Source organism: Triticum dicoccoides, chromosome 6B (genome assembly GCF_002162155.2).
Source record: "Triticum dicoccoides isolate Atlit2015 ecotype Zavitan chromosome 6B, WEW_v2.0, whole genome shotgun sequence".
NCBI lineage: Eukaryota > Viridiplantae > Streptophyta > Magnoliopsida > Poales > Poaceae > Triticum > Triticum dicoccoides.
In genome coordinates this window covers 531450292-531464806 of record NC_041391.1, presented here as the reverse complement: position 1 = coordinate 531464806, position 14515 = coordinate 531450292, and the positions used below count along the sequence as shown (strand labels likewise).

Below are 14515 nucleotides of genomic sequence, written 5' to 3'. Positions count from 1 at the left end.
ATTTGACGTGATTTTCAGATTCCCCGACAATCAACAACCTGTCCCGTTTTCCAATGGCGTCAAACTCAGGCTAAGCAAAGGGTGCACCGGCCCGTCGGCCCGTCGGGTGGCCGGCAGATACGACACGGCCGCGCCGCCTCGGCGAGACCCCCGTCCCGACCGCCGTGTAGCAGCACGGCCACGGCGGTCCGTCACACGCCCCGCACCTGCGCAACTTCAGCACCAAACACGTCACGTACGGGTGCCATGCGTGGATAATGGGGCGGGCCCCGGCGCGGGGGAGCACGGGTGGCCCACCCGAATGCGTCCCACGGTGCCGGCACGCCACGCATCCAGGCGGGCGATACGGACGGCGCGGATCGCCTGAAAACCGAACGACCGACCGACCTCGCCGGGGCGGGGCGGGGCGGAGGCGACGCCCCTATATAAATACTCGGGGAGGCACACCGCTGGGTCGGCGTGCGCGTGCTTTGGCAGCGGCATTCGCTCGATTTCCAGGGCGGATCAGACGGCCGGGAGCGAATCCGGGGATCCCGTCCCACCCCCGCCCCCACCAGCCCCTCTCTGCTTCCTCCCTCCCTCCTCTGCTCTCCTCTCGCGAAAAAAAAAGAAGACAGAAAATAAACTCCCTCCTCGTCAGTTGCTCGAGAGGGCTGCGTAGCCTGCGTCAGCCGATAGCTCTGCCGCGCGGTGTCGTTTCCGCGGTGATCCTGCCCCGGCTCCGCCGCCGCCGCGCGCGCGACTACGAGGATCTGTCTGCAGTCTGCTCCACCGGGCATTTCACCAGAGGAGCAGAGCGGAGGCAGCGGCCAAGAAGAGGAAAGAAGAAGGTACTCCTCCCAAGTTCTTGTTTCTTCTTCCTTCCCCAAGAAGATCTTCTTCGCATTCGGGCTCTGTTTTCTTTCTTTTTCTAGGACATTTTGGTCTGCCTTCTCTCTTTTTACTGGGCGCCATCGAGTTCGTTGCGGCGTTGATCATTGAGATCTTCCAGCCTCTCCTGGGTCCATCCATTCGGGGGGCAATCCCATTGTTTCCCACTGTTGCCTTTTTCCCGTGGCGTGGACGCCCTCTCACACCAATGAGTGCTCCTCCTCCTCCGCTTCTTTGGGCTGGCTCGTGTTGATTTGCACACCGAAACTTCGCATTGAGTCGCCCACTTGCATCATCATCATACTAAGTGGAGTATAATCCTCTTCCTCTCCCTGTTCAATCTTCAGATCATTTCGACGTCAGAAGCAGCAGTGAGATGACCATTCAAAAAAGGATGCAGCAGTGAGCGAGGGGAGATACGGACGCCACCACTATTGCCGCGTGGCCAGAATTGCTGCTGTGATCGGGACGTTTGCAGAACTGGTAAGTGTGCTGCCTTCATTTGTCATTATGCATATCCGTTCATGACTCGTATATCAGCTTCTGCTTACAAGGGAAAGAAACAGCTCAATAGCTGGTGTTAAATCTCTGCGTGACACTGTTATGTTAGCTAGCGGGGGCAGTGGCGACGTTGGATTTGTGATGTTGGCTTGCATTTCGATTTTCCTAGCGGGGTCCACTGCCGGTGACTGAGAACCTCCTCAGGGCCCTGGGCCTTAAAGGGCCTCATGGGCCTATCCAGGCAATATGTGCATCCATCAGGTTCCTTGTTCGCCTCGCCTCTCTCAAGCAGACAGAGGAGCGACAGGGATCAAGATACAGAGAGGGCGGGCTGTAGTTGTACCACTGTTAATTTATTGTTACTGTTCTTTTTTTTTTGCGAGAATTAATTCCGTGGTCTTTAGACAGCGATGATACACTTACACAAGATCTACGCAGAACCTTCTCTGCGCACGCTGTACTTGCGGCAGTCTCCAGCAGCGCGGATAAATTCGCCGTAGAACTTGAATGAATACTCTACCGAGCCTACCCGTCCTCCAGCCCGCCGATCCCACCGGTGGCTAGCACCGCGCAGCATCCACCAGCGATCCGGTAGCGCCCTATCATCATCATCATCCTTGCACCGATCCATGCATGCAATCAGCCTACCGGCCTACACCACACGCCTCTGCTCTCTGTCTGTCCATAGCCTCTGGTGCAGAGCAGCCTCCTACGCTGCCGCATTGACTCGGTTCCTTGCTCCGTGGTGCCCCTACCGCGCAGGGCCTAGCGGGGCAGCTCCACGAGACAGACATGGCATAGTGACAGTGCCCTGCAGCCAGAGCGGACATGGACGAACGGAGCTAGCTAGCTGCTAGGCCCGGGCGCCCACCCCGGCGCGTGCACACATGCATGGGGCCCGTCGCGCGCGCTTGCGCTCTCCCGATCGGCACTGCGGGTGCCCGCCCGCCCTCGCCCGTACGGCGGCGATGGCTGTGGCTGCCCGCGCGCGACGTGCGGTTGCTGTCCGTCCGCGTGCGCGCGTTTAAGGAGGCCCCAAAGGCTGCGGCAGAGGCCAGAGCGGCATGCATTAGGCTTAGGGTGGCCGGCGAGCGCACGTCGCCGGCACTGACTGACTGACTGACCAGGAATTTATGCCGGCCACGCGCTCGCCCAAACGTGCATGGCCCTGCTCATGTGCTTCTCGTACGGGCCTGGTGCCACGTACAAGTTCGATGCAGAAATATTCATTTCATCCGAGACGAGAACCTTTACACATGCCGGTGGCTGCACTGGAGCTTCTTAACCACTCGTTGTGCATTTCAGTTGCATTTTCCCTTGCGTGAAGCTTGGTGTCACTCAAGATAAGTATCGAATCAACAATCGTTTTATGTACGTGCGATGCAGTGTGATCTGGTCTACCTAAGCAGAGCAGGGGAGAAGCAAGCGATCGAGTGGCCGGCGGGCGTGAAAGAAAGAAGCGAAGATGCTGGCATGCATCGCCTGCTCGACCAAGGACGGTGGAGAGGACGGCTCCCGTGCTGTCGGCGCACCCAACAGCAGGGACGCCGGCAAGTCTCTCACCTCACAGGTATGCCTGTCGTGCTCCCGTGCTTCCTACCATCTGCATCTTTACCTACTCACTTAGTGTTTTGCTACTGCATCCCAACAAATAAACACAGTATCCCGAGGAAGAACAGCTATAAGCTAGCGCTCAGCATGGTTTCTGCTTTTTCTGCCCGTACTTGGCCGCCGAGTACAGAGAGTACCACGTACTAGATGCATTGATCAGTCGATTTGAATGCCCTCTGCAACTACTCGCCGTCACCATGCATGTCCCTGACATTTGAAAAAAGAACACGAGGGAGCACGACAGTACACTACACAGCATTCCAGTCTAGTTTTGAAATGAAAAGCGGGAGAACGGTTTCCAAGTGGGAGTAGCAGTGCATGATGGGTGACAGTGCCCTCACATTTCCAAACATTCTTGGGCAAAGTTGGTCAAGGCCCAGGGGAATATGAGCGCTTGCTTTTCCTAGTAGATCGATCCCCGCAACTCCCAAGCTGCTTGGGACGCTGTGCACAAGGATGTTATTTGTTCTCGTCGCTTTTGTTCCCCACATTCCCCTCTCCGCCTTTCGCACTTGCCACCATTGTTTGTTCGTCCGTCCTCTTTGCTCCAAAGAAAGGTATGGCGAACCACACATTATGGAAGATGCTAATGTGGGTCTTTCCATCCTGGAAAGACGCTCTTTGTTTGATTTAACCCTCCGCTTTACTCTTCCAAGCCAATACTATAATACTCTATCTTTTCTTTAATATGAGTTCCAAATGTGTATGTTGCTGCTCACGCAAGGAATAAAGGTGGGCCGTAGCCCGTAGTAGTAGCACTCATTCCGTGGTCCTTACATGGGCTTGGCTAAGCTAGGCCCAGCCCGGGCCTCTTTCTCCCTGCACCATCCAACCATCTCTGCCTTATCATGGCAAGCCTCGAGTGTTTACCACTGTCCTTTCCTTACACCTTGGCTTCCTGCACGCTTTGGCTTTTGCAATCTTTAAGTACAGATCTTAAGCAACACGCGGCATGCATTATGGCAGCCTCCCCTCTGGCTGATCATGAACGGCACCGTTTTGTGTTGGAGTACTAGTACGCAAGTGCTTATTTGTTCCTTGCTTCAGACCAAAGATGTCCTCGCTGGACTAATTAGGACACGGTGGTGCGCTTGGCCTTTGGTTCCTTTGTGCTTTCTAGGCTTCTGCTAGGCAAAAATGTGCTGCCTGGTTAGTTCCTACTACTACTAGTTACAACAGCATCTATCATTAAACACCCGCTGTTATCATTGAAGCTTTGCTTAAAGACTTAATTATCGCGCACTAGGCTCTTGATGCTTGATCTCGCGAACAAAATTAGGGCACATTCTATCTAGACCTAAAAGTAATCATGATGATTCCACCCTGTGGTTCTTGAGTCAGGCGGAGCCGTCCATTTTGGATGTACTCCCTCCGTCACAAAATTCTTGTCTTAGATTTGCCAAGATACAAGACAAGAATTTTGGGACGGAGGGAATAGTATTGGTGGTGGCGGTGACTAACTGTAACTAGCAAATGAACACGGAGCTTGTACCTCTCTCCCGAGAACTTTTTCAGAATGAAGAATAAAAGTAGTACTACTAACTGTGATGGATGGGATTCTCAAAAAAAAAAAACTGTGATGGATGGTATCACACTGGAGTGAGACGTTTGATTGCGGGGGGGAATAGATTCGTGACACTGATACACAGATGTTGTTGGAAGAAATGTGTGTCTGAATATTCAGCTACACCTACACCCCGGCAAGCTAACGTGGCGTTCCTTTGGGCCGTTCTTTTGTTGGGTCCTAATCAAGCATTTTAATTGATTATTAATTAATATGTTCCCTTCGCTTGTATACCAGTATATGCTGCTACTAATGCGAGTCACATTTGATATTTTGTGTTCTCTGCTATGAGTATATTACATTACATTAATTGGTGATCTGACTGACTGACTGACTGAGCTCCTGCAAATGTGCTTCCAGCTCAAGGACATGGTGCTCAAGTTCTCCGGCTCCGGCAAGCACTACAAGGCCACCGGTAGCCCATCCTTCAGGGGCAACCGCTTCCACCGCTCCAGTCGGTTGGCCGCGTACCCGGGCATCATCGACGACTCGGGCTTCACGTCCGACGGGGCCGGCGAGGCGTACAGCTACACGAGAACAACGTCGAGCGCGACCGCCCCGTCGACAACGTGGGACATGCCCAAGATCAACAATGGCTTCCAGCCGCACGGGAGGAACCCGAGCGCGAGCTGGATACCGAGCATCGGGGAGGAGGCCGAGGAGGACGAAGAAGACGATGAGGAGACCGTCGTCCTGGAGGAAGACCGCGTGCCGAGGGAGTGGACCGCGCAGGTGGAGCCCGGCGTGCACATCACTTTCGTCTCCATCCCCGGCGGCGCCGGCAACAACCTAAAGCGCATCCGCTTCAGGTTTGTGCCGATCGATCGATGCTTCGATGCCGGTATCGTGAGTAGAGACTGAGTGATAATGATGAACTGATGAAGCAACATCAAAAATTTGCAGCCGGGAGATGTTCAACAAGTGGGAGGCGCAGCGGTGGTGGGGCGAGAACTACGACCGCGTGGTGGAGCTGTACAACGTGCAGACGTTCCGGCAGCAGGGCCTCTCGACGCCGTCGTCCTCCATCGACGACGCCATGCAGGTCAGTCGCCTGCAGCCATATCTTTTTACGTCGTCCTCTCGTCTCATCGGCGTGCTGACCATCATTTGAAACCGTGGGTTTGCATTGCGAGCAGAGAGAGTCATTCTACTCCCGCGCCGGCTCGACGAGGGAGAGCCCGGTGGTGCTGCCGCCGTCCGCGACGGCGGCGAGCAGGGAGCGGCCCATCACCCGGACCACGTCGTACAAGGCGGCGTGCCACCCGTCCACGGCCGTGCCGGACCCGTCCGACCACGTGTGGGCGCACCACTTCAACATGCTCAACTCGGCCGCGGGCGCGTCGTCGATGCCGTTGAGCGCGGGCGCCCCGCCGCCCTACGACCCGTCGCGCGCCACCACGTCGTCGCTGGACGAGGCGTCCGTGTCGGTGAGCAATGCGAGCGACCTGGAGGCGACGGAGTGGGTGGAGCAGGACGAGCCCGGCGTGCACATCACCATCCGCGAGCTCGGCGACGGCACCCGCGAGCTCCGCCGCGTCCGCTTCAGGCACGCCCACCGCTGGCCGACCATCACCTTTGCTGTTGCCGAATCTCGCGCGCTCACGTGAACTCGACTAACCGACCGATGGTGTTGTGTGGTTGCAGCCGGGAGCGGTTCGGCGAGGAGCGGGCCAAGGTGTGGTGGGAGCAGAACCGGGACCGGATACACACGCAGTATCTGTAGCAGCGAGCGAGACACACTGAAGCAGCCAGCTAACACGTACGTACGTCAGGTGACTCGGGTCCCGGAGGGAGTCGTAGGTTAGAGTGATGGTGATGGTGTGATACTTACTGTACTAAATCTAGTACTACTGCCGTTAGTTCATTCGTCTTGAGAGGCAGCAGGTTGATGGTTCAGGCTGCTGCGCCTCGTGTAAAATGTGTTTACCGGATAGTTACCGGTTCTTTCTTTTTTTGGGATCGGTTTGTATCTTGCTGAACACTGTGATTCGTTTGTTTCTTCTTTTTTTACCTGCTTTGTGTGAAGCATTCCTTCGATGTGCGACTGTTGGTAAGTTCCCTGCAAAAGAAACAGAAAGAAATACGGGGGGAAATAAAGGAGCCACTGTTGGTAAGTTCCCTGGAAAAGAAATATGTGCCAGGGACATCAAGTTTCTAGTCTCAGCTTTTTCAAAGTCCAACTGAAGCATAATTCCTTCAGAGCGAGAGGTTTTCAACTCATGCAAAACTTCATGAGCTCACATGCTCCCAGATGAACAGTAAAAACTGGAGGGGGAAATAACAACAAAAAAAACAAAAATCTGAAACAAAAATTAAGATAAACATTGATGAATGTTTCAGCTGTGCACAAATTTGTGATGGAATGGCATTTGTGAAGGTCTGGGCAATTAAAACAAAATATATGCTTCAAAAAGGAGAATAGAGTTTTCCTCCTTTTTCTTCGCCCATGTCAAGGCTCTGCCTATCTCTGGCTAGTGCTTGACCCCGGCTCGGCCTCAGGGCAGAGCTTTCCTTCTTTTTCTTCTCCCAAATAATCGACTTGCATCAATTATCATTTTTATTAAATGGATGCATAAGTTTTGTCTCATCTATTAATTAAGAGGAGACCAGCCTTACAAGATAAAATGATTGCTCTTCGGGCATTATTGATCCTAATTTTTTGGCACCTGCAGTGACTCAGAGCTTGGCCTCGTTCCAAATTGTTCACACACAAACATTGTAAGAGACTGCATGGCCTTTCTATTTGGGAAATTGTCCAACACACAAGCATTGTAAGAGACGTCATGGCCTTTCTATTTGAGAAATTTTCCAACACACAAGCATTGCAAGAGACGCCATGGCCTTTCTATTTGGGTGTTCAGTCTGAGAGGTTGATTCACCGAATCCTTAACATAGTGCTACAAGTGTCATAAGAAGGTATCAAAGGTCTCAAGATGAAGCCAGTCGAAGAAAGGGCTCCAAAGTCAAAGCGCGAAGCGACATTTGTAAAAGAGGTGAGCCCTGGATTTAACCTTCCTTTTACAAAGCGGACAAGGGCTGCAATTTGGCTATCCACGCTTGGCCAAGCGGTCGGCAATCCAACCCCTTACTTAATAGCTAGCCACACAAAAAATCGACCTTGGGAGGGGCCCAAGCTTTCAAACCGTGTGCTCCATAGGGGATAAGATGGTTACCGAGAATTGCGGTTTATGTGCAGCAGTCGCTGTGTAAAGATCATCATTTGTATGCTTTCAAACAATGTCATCCTCGGTGAGGTCAAGGTCAACGAACTCACCGATATGAGCCCAGGAGAAATCATGGGAAAGCTTAATTTTATAGATCCAAGCATTTTCCTTGGGAGCGCTTAATTTTATAGATCCAAGCATTTTTCTTAGCCTCATGCACCTTGCAATTTTTCCATGAGGACGGGGTGTGAATGAGGGGTGCAATATCCTTGGACTTGCACAATTATCATTTGACAGTGGAACCCCAATCCTTTTTCGGATCGAATGGACTAAAAATTGACTGCACCATTTCAATTTTCAGGCAAACTCACCAATAGCAAATGCAAATGCAAAAAACAAACAAACAAAGAGACCATAAAAGCTTTGAAAATGCAAGGGATTTGTCATGGTGCAACGAAAAATACGAACAGACTACCAAACAAATTTAAAATTTGACCAGGCAGGATACACTAACGTGCTCTATTAAATTTCGCAAGCTGTACAAGCGAAGCCAAATTATCCTCTTCATTGGAGGGTTTGTCGACTGTTAGATTGCACATGAACAGGACAACGGTCTGCGATATGAACGATTGAGAAAACTAGATCACAAACCAAACCAAGACCACACATGTTTTGTTCATACACGGGACAAACTCGGGGCATGGGCAAATCCACACCCCAGTACAGGGAAAGGTCAGCAGGCTCGAGCACATTCGCAACACATTCTCTACCGTGGCACCTGGACCAAGCAAGCAGGGGGAGGAAACTACCGCAAGGACCATGAACAGGCCAAACACACGGTTGGCGCCGAGGCAAACCTGGTTTTAGCTCTGTAGCTTACATGCCTCGCTGCAGCTGATCGGTTCTTCACTCTATACTCCTTTAGCTCACCAACTTTCTTGTCAATCTCTTTGCCGGAGGGATTTCGTCAGATTTCCCGAGGAAGTCTGACTTGAGATGCCCAGCCTTCAACAGCGGGACAGGGGGCTTCACAGCCGTGCGTGTTCGAGAGGTCACAGACATATGAGCAAGCTTTTCGGTGATACTCGAAACCTTCTGAACCGTTGCCCGGCCAGTTTCAGGTAAACTGCGTGAATGCCTTAATATCGGGTTCGCGTTCCCTGTGGTTCCAGTGAAAGAAAGAAAAAAGATCTTCATGATCAGACCACAAGCTTTGGGATCGAAATTTCACAAAGCAGCTTTATATAGGAAACTTGCCTGGGCTATTCCTTGCCGGTACTCGACTAGTAGTTTGTTTGGTGTTACTCTCAGTGGGCCGTGTACTCTTCTGTGGTGCCTGACGATCCAATTGAAGTTTTCTTTGCACACCTGGAAGATGGATAAACAGATTTACAATATAGACGGTAATGCTAGTTAATTATGAGTACTTCAAGAAAAGAGATAATATATATATTACCGATCTTAGATAAGCTGCTCGGTTTTATAGATATGTTTGCAGCAGGTTTGCTTGTGGAGAGAGCTCCAGTGGAGTATCTCCGAGCAATGTGTCCTGAAACTCCTCTTACTCCAACTGAAACAAATGGACCAATCATGGTAAAACAAGGGCTTTAGGAACGAACAGGCTATGGGGCGAAAGTGTGTATACTAACCACCCGGAGGAGTTTTAGGGGGACCTGCAGCTTTTGGCCGGACAGCAGCTGGAACATAAGTACAATCCTAATGGTTGGATAACAACAAGAAAACCAATCAGTCTCCAGAGCAAAGACAAAGCAACATAGCAATCGGAATAATAGTTTTACCTTAAAGAAGGCATGTTGGAGAACTTCCGCGGCTTTTGGTCTCTTGCAAGGATCCCATGAGCACAGAGACTACAAGATGTAGAAGGAAAAGGAAAATTAGGAAATCCAATGAGTTCAGGAATGTCATCTAGGACAAAAGATTTGAAGGACTTACGGATATAAGGTCAACTGCCTCACTACTGGCTGATTTCATTACCTCCGACAGTTGATTGCCTCTGATCTGCATATACAAAGAACCACCCGAGATTATTAAATTAAGCCCTGAACAAGTATTCATGTGCATTCATAGTGCACAAGATCACACATAATCTAGGTTAAAGTCATGAATCAAGTTAGAACAAGATGTTGACTCGTGTCTTGTTTCAAACCTAACAGAGTTGCACTGCATAAACCATGCATAACACTAAAAAAGGTGTGAAGGCTACACAATATGCAAAGTGAAGCAGCCCTGATATTCTCAAGAAAACAGGACCCATAGGATTAACATGAGGGCATAAAATGCACGACGACGAAGGAAATAACACAGCTCACAGATGCTAGTAACTTACAGATACTCAAATAACAGATATTAGTTATACTGCTTACACAAGAATTGCTGACCCGGAGAATCACAACAAAAGTACTATAGGCAAGGAAACATGAATATTGACCTGTGGGAACTGATACTTCATCGCCTCTGCAAGAGACAATCCCTGGGGCCATGTTTGCTCGTCTGGGCAACCAATAACGTTGCAAATCTTGAGAATCTCATCCGCTTCACTATACAGTGAAAGAAGAAACAAGTGATCAAAGACGGTAACTACGAGGGGAAAAGAACAGACACAATCATACGAAGTATGCAGAGAGTGCCAGTCACAATAGCAGAAGATATGGTAAACCATATTACCTTGTGCCAGGGAAAAGAGGATGGAGTGTCAACAGCTCGGCCATTATGGCACCCATTGCCCACATATCTACCAAGTTATGAAGAAGGTCCATTTATTAGTTGGAAGCATGTGTAGGCAAGCACAAAGTAGACAGTAGTAGGTTCTTACCAACTGCAGAATCATAAGCAGATGACTGGAGCAATACTTCAGGTGCTCGGTACCTAAGAAATTGAAACACATGGGGTTCAAGAAAAAGTATATCATTGTTGTTCTCTGTGTGGTGGGGCTATGGGAGCGACGCTAACCAGCGTGTTGACACATATTCTGTGTATGGTGGTGCAGATGAAATTTCTCTCGCTAGACCAAAGTCTGCTAGCTTTAGGACATCTTTGCTGACCAGCAGATTCTCTGGAATGGTATAGCAATATAGTTAATAAAACAATAAAATATGAATGAATGAAAAAAATGCATCAGTTGATCTGCAAAACTAGAACGCCTATAGCTGCTAGAAGGCTTTAACAAACAACTCACAGTACACTAATGTCAGACTTCCAATTAATTTGGCTGCTAGAAAAATACAGGGCACGGGGTAGACGAGTACATAAGAAATCCTACCTGGTTTGAGGTCACGATGAAAGTATCCCCTCTGGTGCATATAAGCAAGAGCCTGGAAAATCTGAAAGCACCAATTACGGACATCTGACTCCGCGAAAGGCTTGACTCTGTCTTTCATAAGTTGGTACAGATTGCACTCCTAAATGAAACAATGGACAATATTCAACAGAAGCATGATATGGGGTAGTTCTAAACTTTGTTATCAATCACGTGCTTAAGTACCATGTATTCCATTATGAAGTATAATATATCATTTTCCCTTATGACCTCCTTGAGCTTCACTATGTTAGGGTGATTCATGCGCCGCAAAGACTTCAATAAAGAAAGAAATGTTATTTGAACGAAAGTAACATGCTAGAGAACATCAGCGACGAGTACATGACTGGCTAAAGTACCTTTACTTCACGTAAACTCATACATTCCTCGAAAGAATAATATTTTCTTTTCATTTTCTTAACAGCCACCTACATTAGATTAATATGAAACATTGCGTCAACTTCATTGTTTCACAGTTCAGGCAAAGATAGCAAGAGTGATCATAGGATACGTACAACTTCACCATTTTGTTTATTTATAGCGCGCCATACGCTCCCGAATGTCCCATCACCAACTTCCTTAATCAACTTGAATCTACAAAAATAAGGCGCTCTAAGAAAAATGCAAACCCAAAACAGGAATTCAATACAACTGTTATCCAGAGGAGAAAAAATTACAAAAAGGGTTACCTATCCATTGTTCCGGTAATTTTGTTGCGTGATAGAAGCTTTTTCCTTTGGGACAACCAGGTATCAAGAAGCCTTTTCCTTTGGGACAACCAGGTATCAAGAAAAATCAACAACAAGCACAGAGAAGTGTTTCAAAGTCTAAGCGACCAATATCTTGTCTATCAGTTCGCACGAACAGATGTATGATCCGTCAATTGAACAGTGGGCCTCCACTAGCTTGTGCTGTCTTGGATTTGGTCCCCTCACAAAGATCCCACAGCAATCATAGTAGAGTCCCAGAATATAGCAAGGATGAGCCTTGACCTCAGATGGTATACAGCAAAGCAAATGGCAACTAACTAGGGAGTGACAGATGGAGACTGAATGCAGTAAAGATGGTTGACCCTGCATATATTAGCAAAGAGAAAAGAAATTCAGAATGTTTCAAGAGATATGGTTGATTTAGTTTTTCACATGCCAATACATGCAGGAAAGAACAGTTTGAACTCCCAATAGTAGAATTTAATTATTCTACGAGCACATCATTGGCCAGTTTACATGATCAGCATCTACTACTGGATTTGACTACAATAAGAAGTTAGTCTGGAGATGATGCGCTGATAAATAGAGAATGCAAAATGAGATGATAAAAGCTTAGCCAATAGAACAAAAGAAAGGAAAAACAAAGCAGGTATTTTACATGTAGATGTGGAGCATAGACTGGAGTATCGCTTCAGGATCGCCTCAGCCTGCTGTCGTTGAGCATAGAACTACTATGTGCAGTTCACCAGAGAGAAGAGTTGGGTGTTCCCACGAGCTAAAACACGCCAATCAAAAGTTTCTTCTGAAACAAATAGCTTGCATTGAAGGTGATATGCCCCGAAGACCACTTTTCCCATGTCTTTGATGAACACTTTAAACTCCGAAGATCACTGCTGGTGCAATCTGATACAATGTATTTGAATCAGAATGATGTGGTCGATTATAACACTTTTTGCGCTCGATGACATGGTATAGTGTATGCCAAAGGAATAAGAATCACCCTCAAAAAAAAGGAACAAGAATCATTTACATGAAGCATGAACATCAATACGGCATAGAACCATTTGGATTATATATAACGCAGTCGACTGACGATCTCTATCAGAAAACAACACAAACTTAGCAACATTTCCAAATCTAGTTTAAAGCATCCATTTTAATATACTAAGATATATGGGGGTATGTACACAGCAAAAATTTGAATTGAATCATTTTAAGTGGGTAGTAATTTACGGCCCACGTGTTGCTAGAACCAACACTAACGCACAAAATGAAACATAGTTCTCAGGGAAATATCAGAATCAGGTATAGCACTCTTTTACCTAAATCACATAATACTAGGCATACATTAATATCAGGGTAGAAGTCTATAATATTGGTGGAGCTGGACATTGCAAACCATATCGATATCAATGATGCTATTCATCAATCGCAATAACGAGCCGGCATCTCAATTGGCATGGTGATCAAGCTATACCACTGCTTGAAACATGGAAGTTGGAAAACAATGTTGCTATCTCATTACTGGCTCAAACGGTTTTATCGTAGCAAAATCCATACATATAGAAACATCTCCGAATTCAAAATATCGCCTCGGGTTGGAACCAATGGGAAGACGCCTGCATTGCTACCTTATTTTTCTGAGCTTCTCTCTCAAACTTCTGTATTGCCACCTCAATCACAATTTACATTGCAGGCACAAAAACACATAGATTTTTCTCATCTATAGGAAGAAAAAAGGCGCCTTTTAACGAGAAAAAAGGAACCTTTCCGCGCAAACAGAAAAATCTAAATCAGACAACAAAAGGAAGGACGAAAAATCCAAACAAAAAAGCACCCCAGTATAATCCTGAAAACAAGCTACCGCGGCACCGCGAGGCACAAACCTATACATGGATTCGCATTGGAGCGAATGCCCGGTGGCCGCTCAGATCCGGCGCCTGGGACACAGATCCGGGGCAAATCGCCTGGAGCAAGCAAAGCGGGGAGGGAGGGAGACGGAGCGCGACGCGAGAAAGGCGGGGGGCAATGGAGCGGAATCGATGCCATACCTTACCAGGCGGGCAAAGGAGCATAGGGTGGTGGTGGTGGTGGTGGCTCCCCACGTGCCGCTGCAGCGGCAGCGTGTCGGCGCGGCCCACCTCAGCCCAGCCCCGCGCGGCGCGGCGCAAAGGAGGAGGCCGGTGGGGCGGCGCAGCGCCGGTGATTGTGTCGCCGTGGCGGCGGCGGGCGGCGGCGGGGAATGTTGCGAGGGAGGAAAGAAGGGAGAGATAATGAGCCGCGGCCTGCCTCCCACCGCACCCTCCCCTGGCTTTCTACCCGCGACGCGCCCCGTTACTTTTTATAACCGTGACCCACAGCATCCGTCCCCGGCGCCACACCGCGTCGCCCCTCGCGCTCCGCCGGCCTCCCCTCCCTAACCTTTTTTTAACCTCTCTCCTCGGCTGACGAAGACCCTTTTCGTTCGGGTTTGCCCCAGCGGAGGGGAAGCAAAGTATTCCTGTCTCTCTTTTCACCCGCCCCCGAACCAACAACCTATCGATTGATTGCCATGGACGCTTTGGGGTGAGGTGGGGTGAAATGATGGGGAGATCGTAACCGTGTGGACTTGTCTCGCCACGGCCCGCCCGACGTTGATCGGCGGTGGTTACCGGATGCAGCGGGATGGCGACGGACGGACGCGATGCTCCTCCGCATGTCAGTCAGTGCCAACAACAACAACAACAACAAAGCCTTTAGTCCCAAACAAGTTGGGGTAGGCTAGAGGTGAAACCCATAA

The 14515-nt window shown here is 49.1% G+C and overlaps 2 protein-coding genes across 4 annotated transcripts; one reads left to right on the top strand and one right to left on the bottom strand.

The window, feature by feature from the left end:
• Positions 1-473: 473 nt before the first annotated feature.
• LOC119326751 (protein Brevis radix-like 2) lies at positions 474-6571 on the top strand. Its single transcript, XM_037600367.1, has 7 exons — positions 474-830; positions 1218-1353; positions 2758-2941; positions 4907-5355; positions 5450-5588; positions 5683-6092; positions 6191-6571. Exons 3-7 carry the CDS (start codon positions 2837-2839, stop codon positions 6267-6269), a joined length of 1182 nt encoding a protein of 393 aa, XP_037456264.1. The 5' UTR covers positions 474-830; positions 1218-1353; positions 2758-2836; the 3' UTR covers positions 6270-6571.
• Positions 6572-8217: 1646 nt separating this feature from the next.
• LOC119324951 (cyclin-dependent kinase F-4) lies at positions 8218-14016 on the bottom strand. Of its 3 annotated transcripts, none has more exons than XM_037598713.1 (17): positions 13788-14016; positions 12395-12639; positions 11716-12099; positions 11542-11620; positions 11386-11454; positions 11213-11302; positions 10991-11129; positions 10681-10783; positions 10544-10596; positions 10396-10462; positions 10160-10268; positions 9664-9729; positions 9510-9578; positions 9360-9426; positions 9167-9280; positions 8968-9078; positions 8218-8870 (listed from the first exon to the last, which is right to left on the bottom strand). In XM_037598713.1, exons 3-17 carry the CDS (start codon positions 11721-11723, stop codon positions 8632-8634), a joined length of 1383 nt encoding a protein of 460 aa, XP_037454610.1. In that variant the 5' UTR covers positions 11724-12099; positions 12395-12639; positions 13788-14016; the 3' UTR covers positions 8218-8631. The 3 variants fall into 3 exon arrangements, with proteins under 3 accessions (XP_037454610.1, XP_037454611.1, XP_037454612.1); XM_037598714.1 differs by having other exon boundaries at positions 13793-14016; XM_037598715.1 differs by lacking the exon at positions 13788-14016 and adding an exon at positions 13623-13645.
• Between the last annotated feature and the right edge of the window lie 499 nt (positions 14017-14515).

Excerpts from the sequence above, each read along its gene's own strand:
- LOC119326751 (XM_037600367.1), top strand. The coding sequence starts at position 2,837 with ATGCTGGCATGCATCGCCTGCTCGACCAAGGACGGTGGAGAGGACGGC. Across the intron at positions 5,356-5,449 it reads CTAAAGCGCATCCGCTTCAG|CCGGGAGATGTTCAACAAGT; the intron begins GTTTGTGCCGAT and ends AAAAATTTGCAG. Across the intron at positions 6,093-6,190 it reads CTCCGCCGCGTCCGCTTCAG|CCGGGAGCGGTTCGGCGAGG; the intron begins GCACGCCCACCG and ends GTGTGGTTGCAG.
- LOC119324951 (XM_037598713.1), bottom strand. Across the intron at positions 11,130-11,212 it reads ACTTCATAATGGAATACATG|GAGTGCAATCTGTACCAACT; the intron begins GTACTTAAGCAC and ends TGTTTCATTTAG. Across the intron at positions 10,597-10,680 it reads GAATATGTGTCAACACGCTG|GTACCGAGCACCTGAAGTAT; the intron begins GTTAGCGTCGCT and ends TCAATTTCTTAG.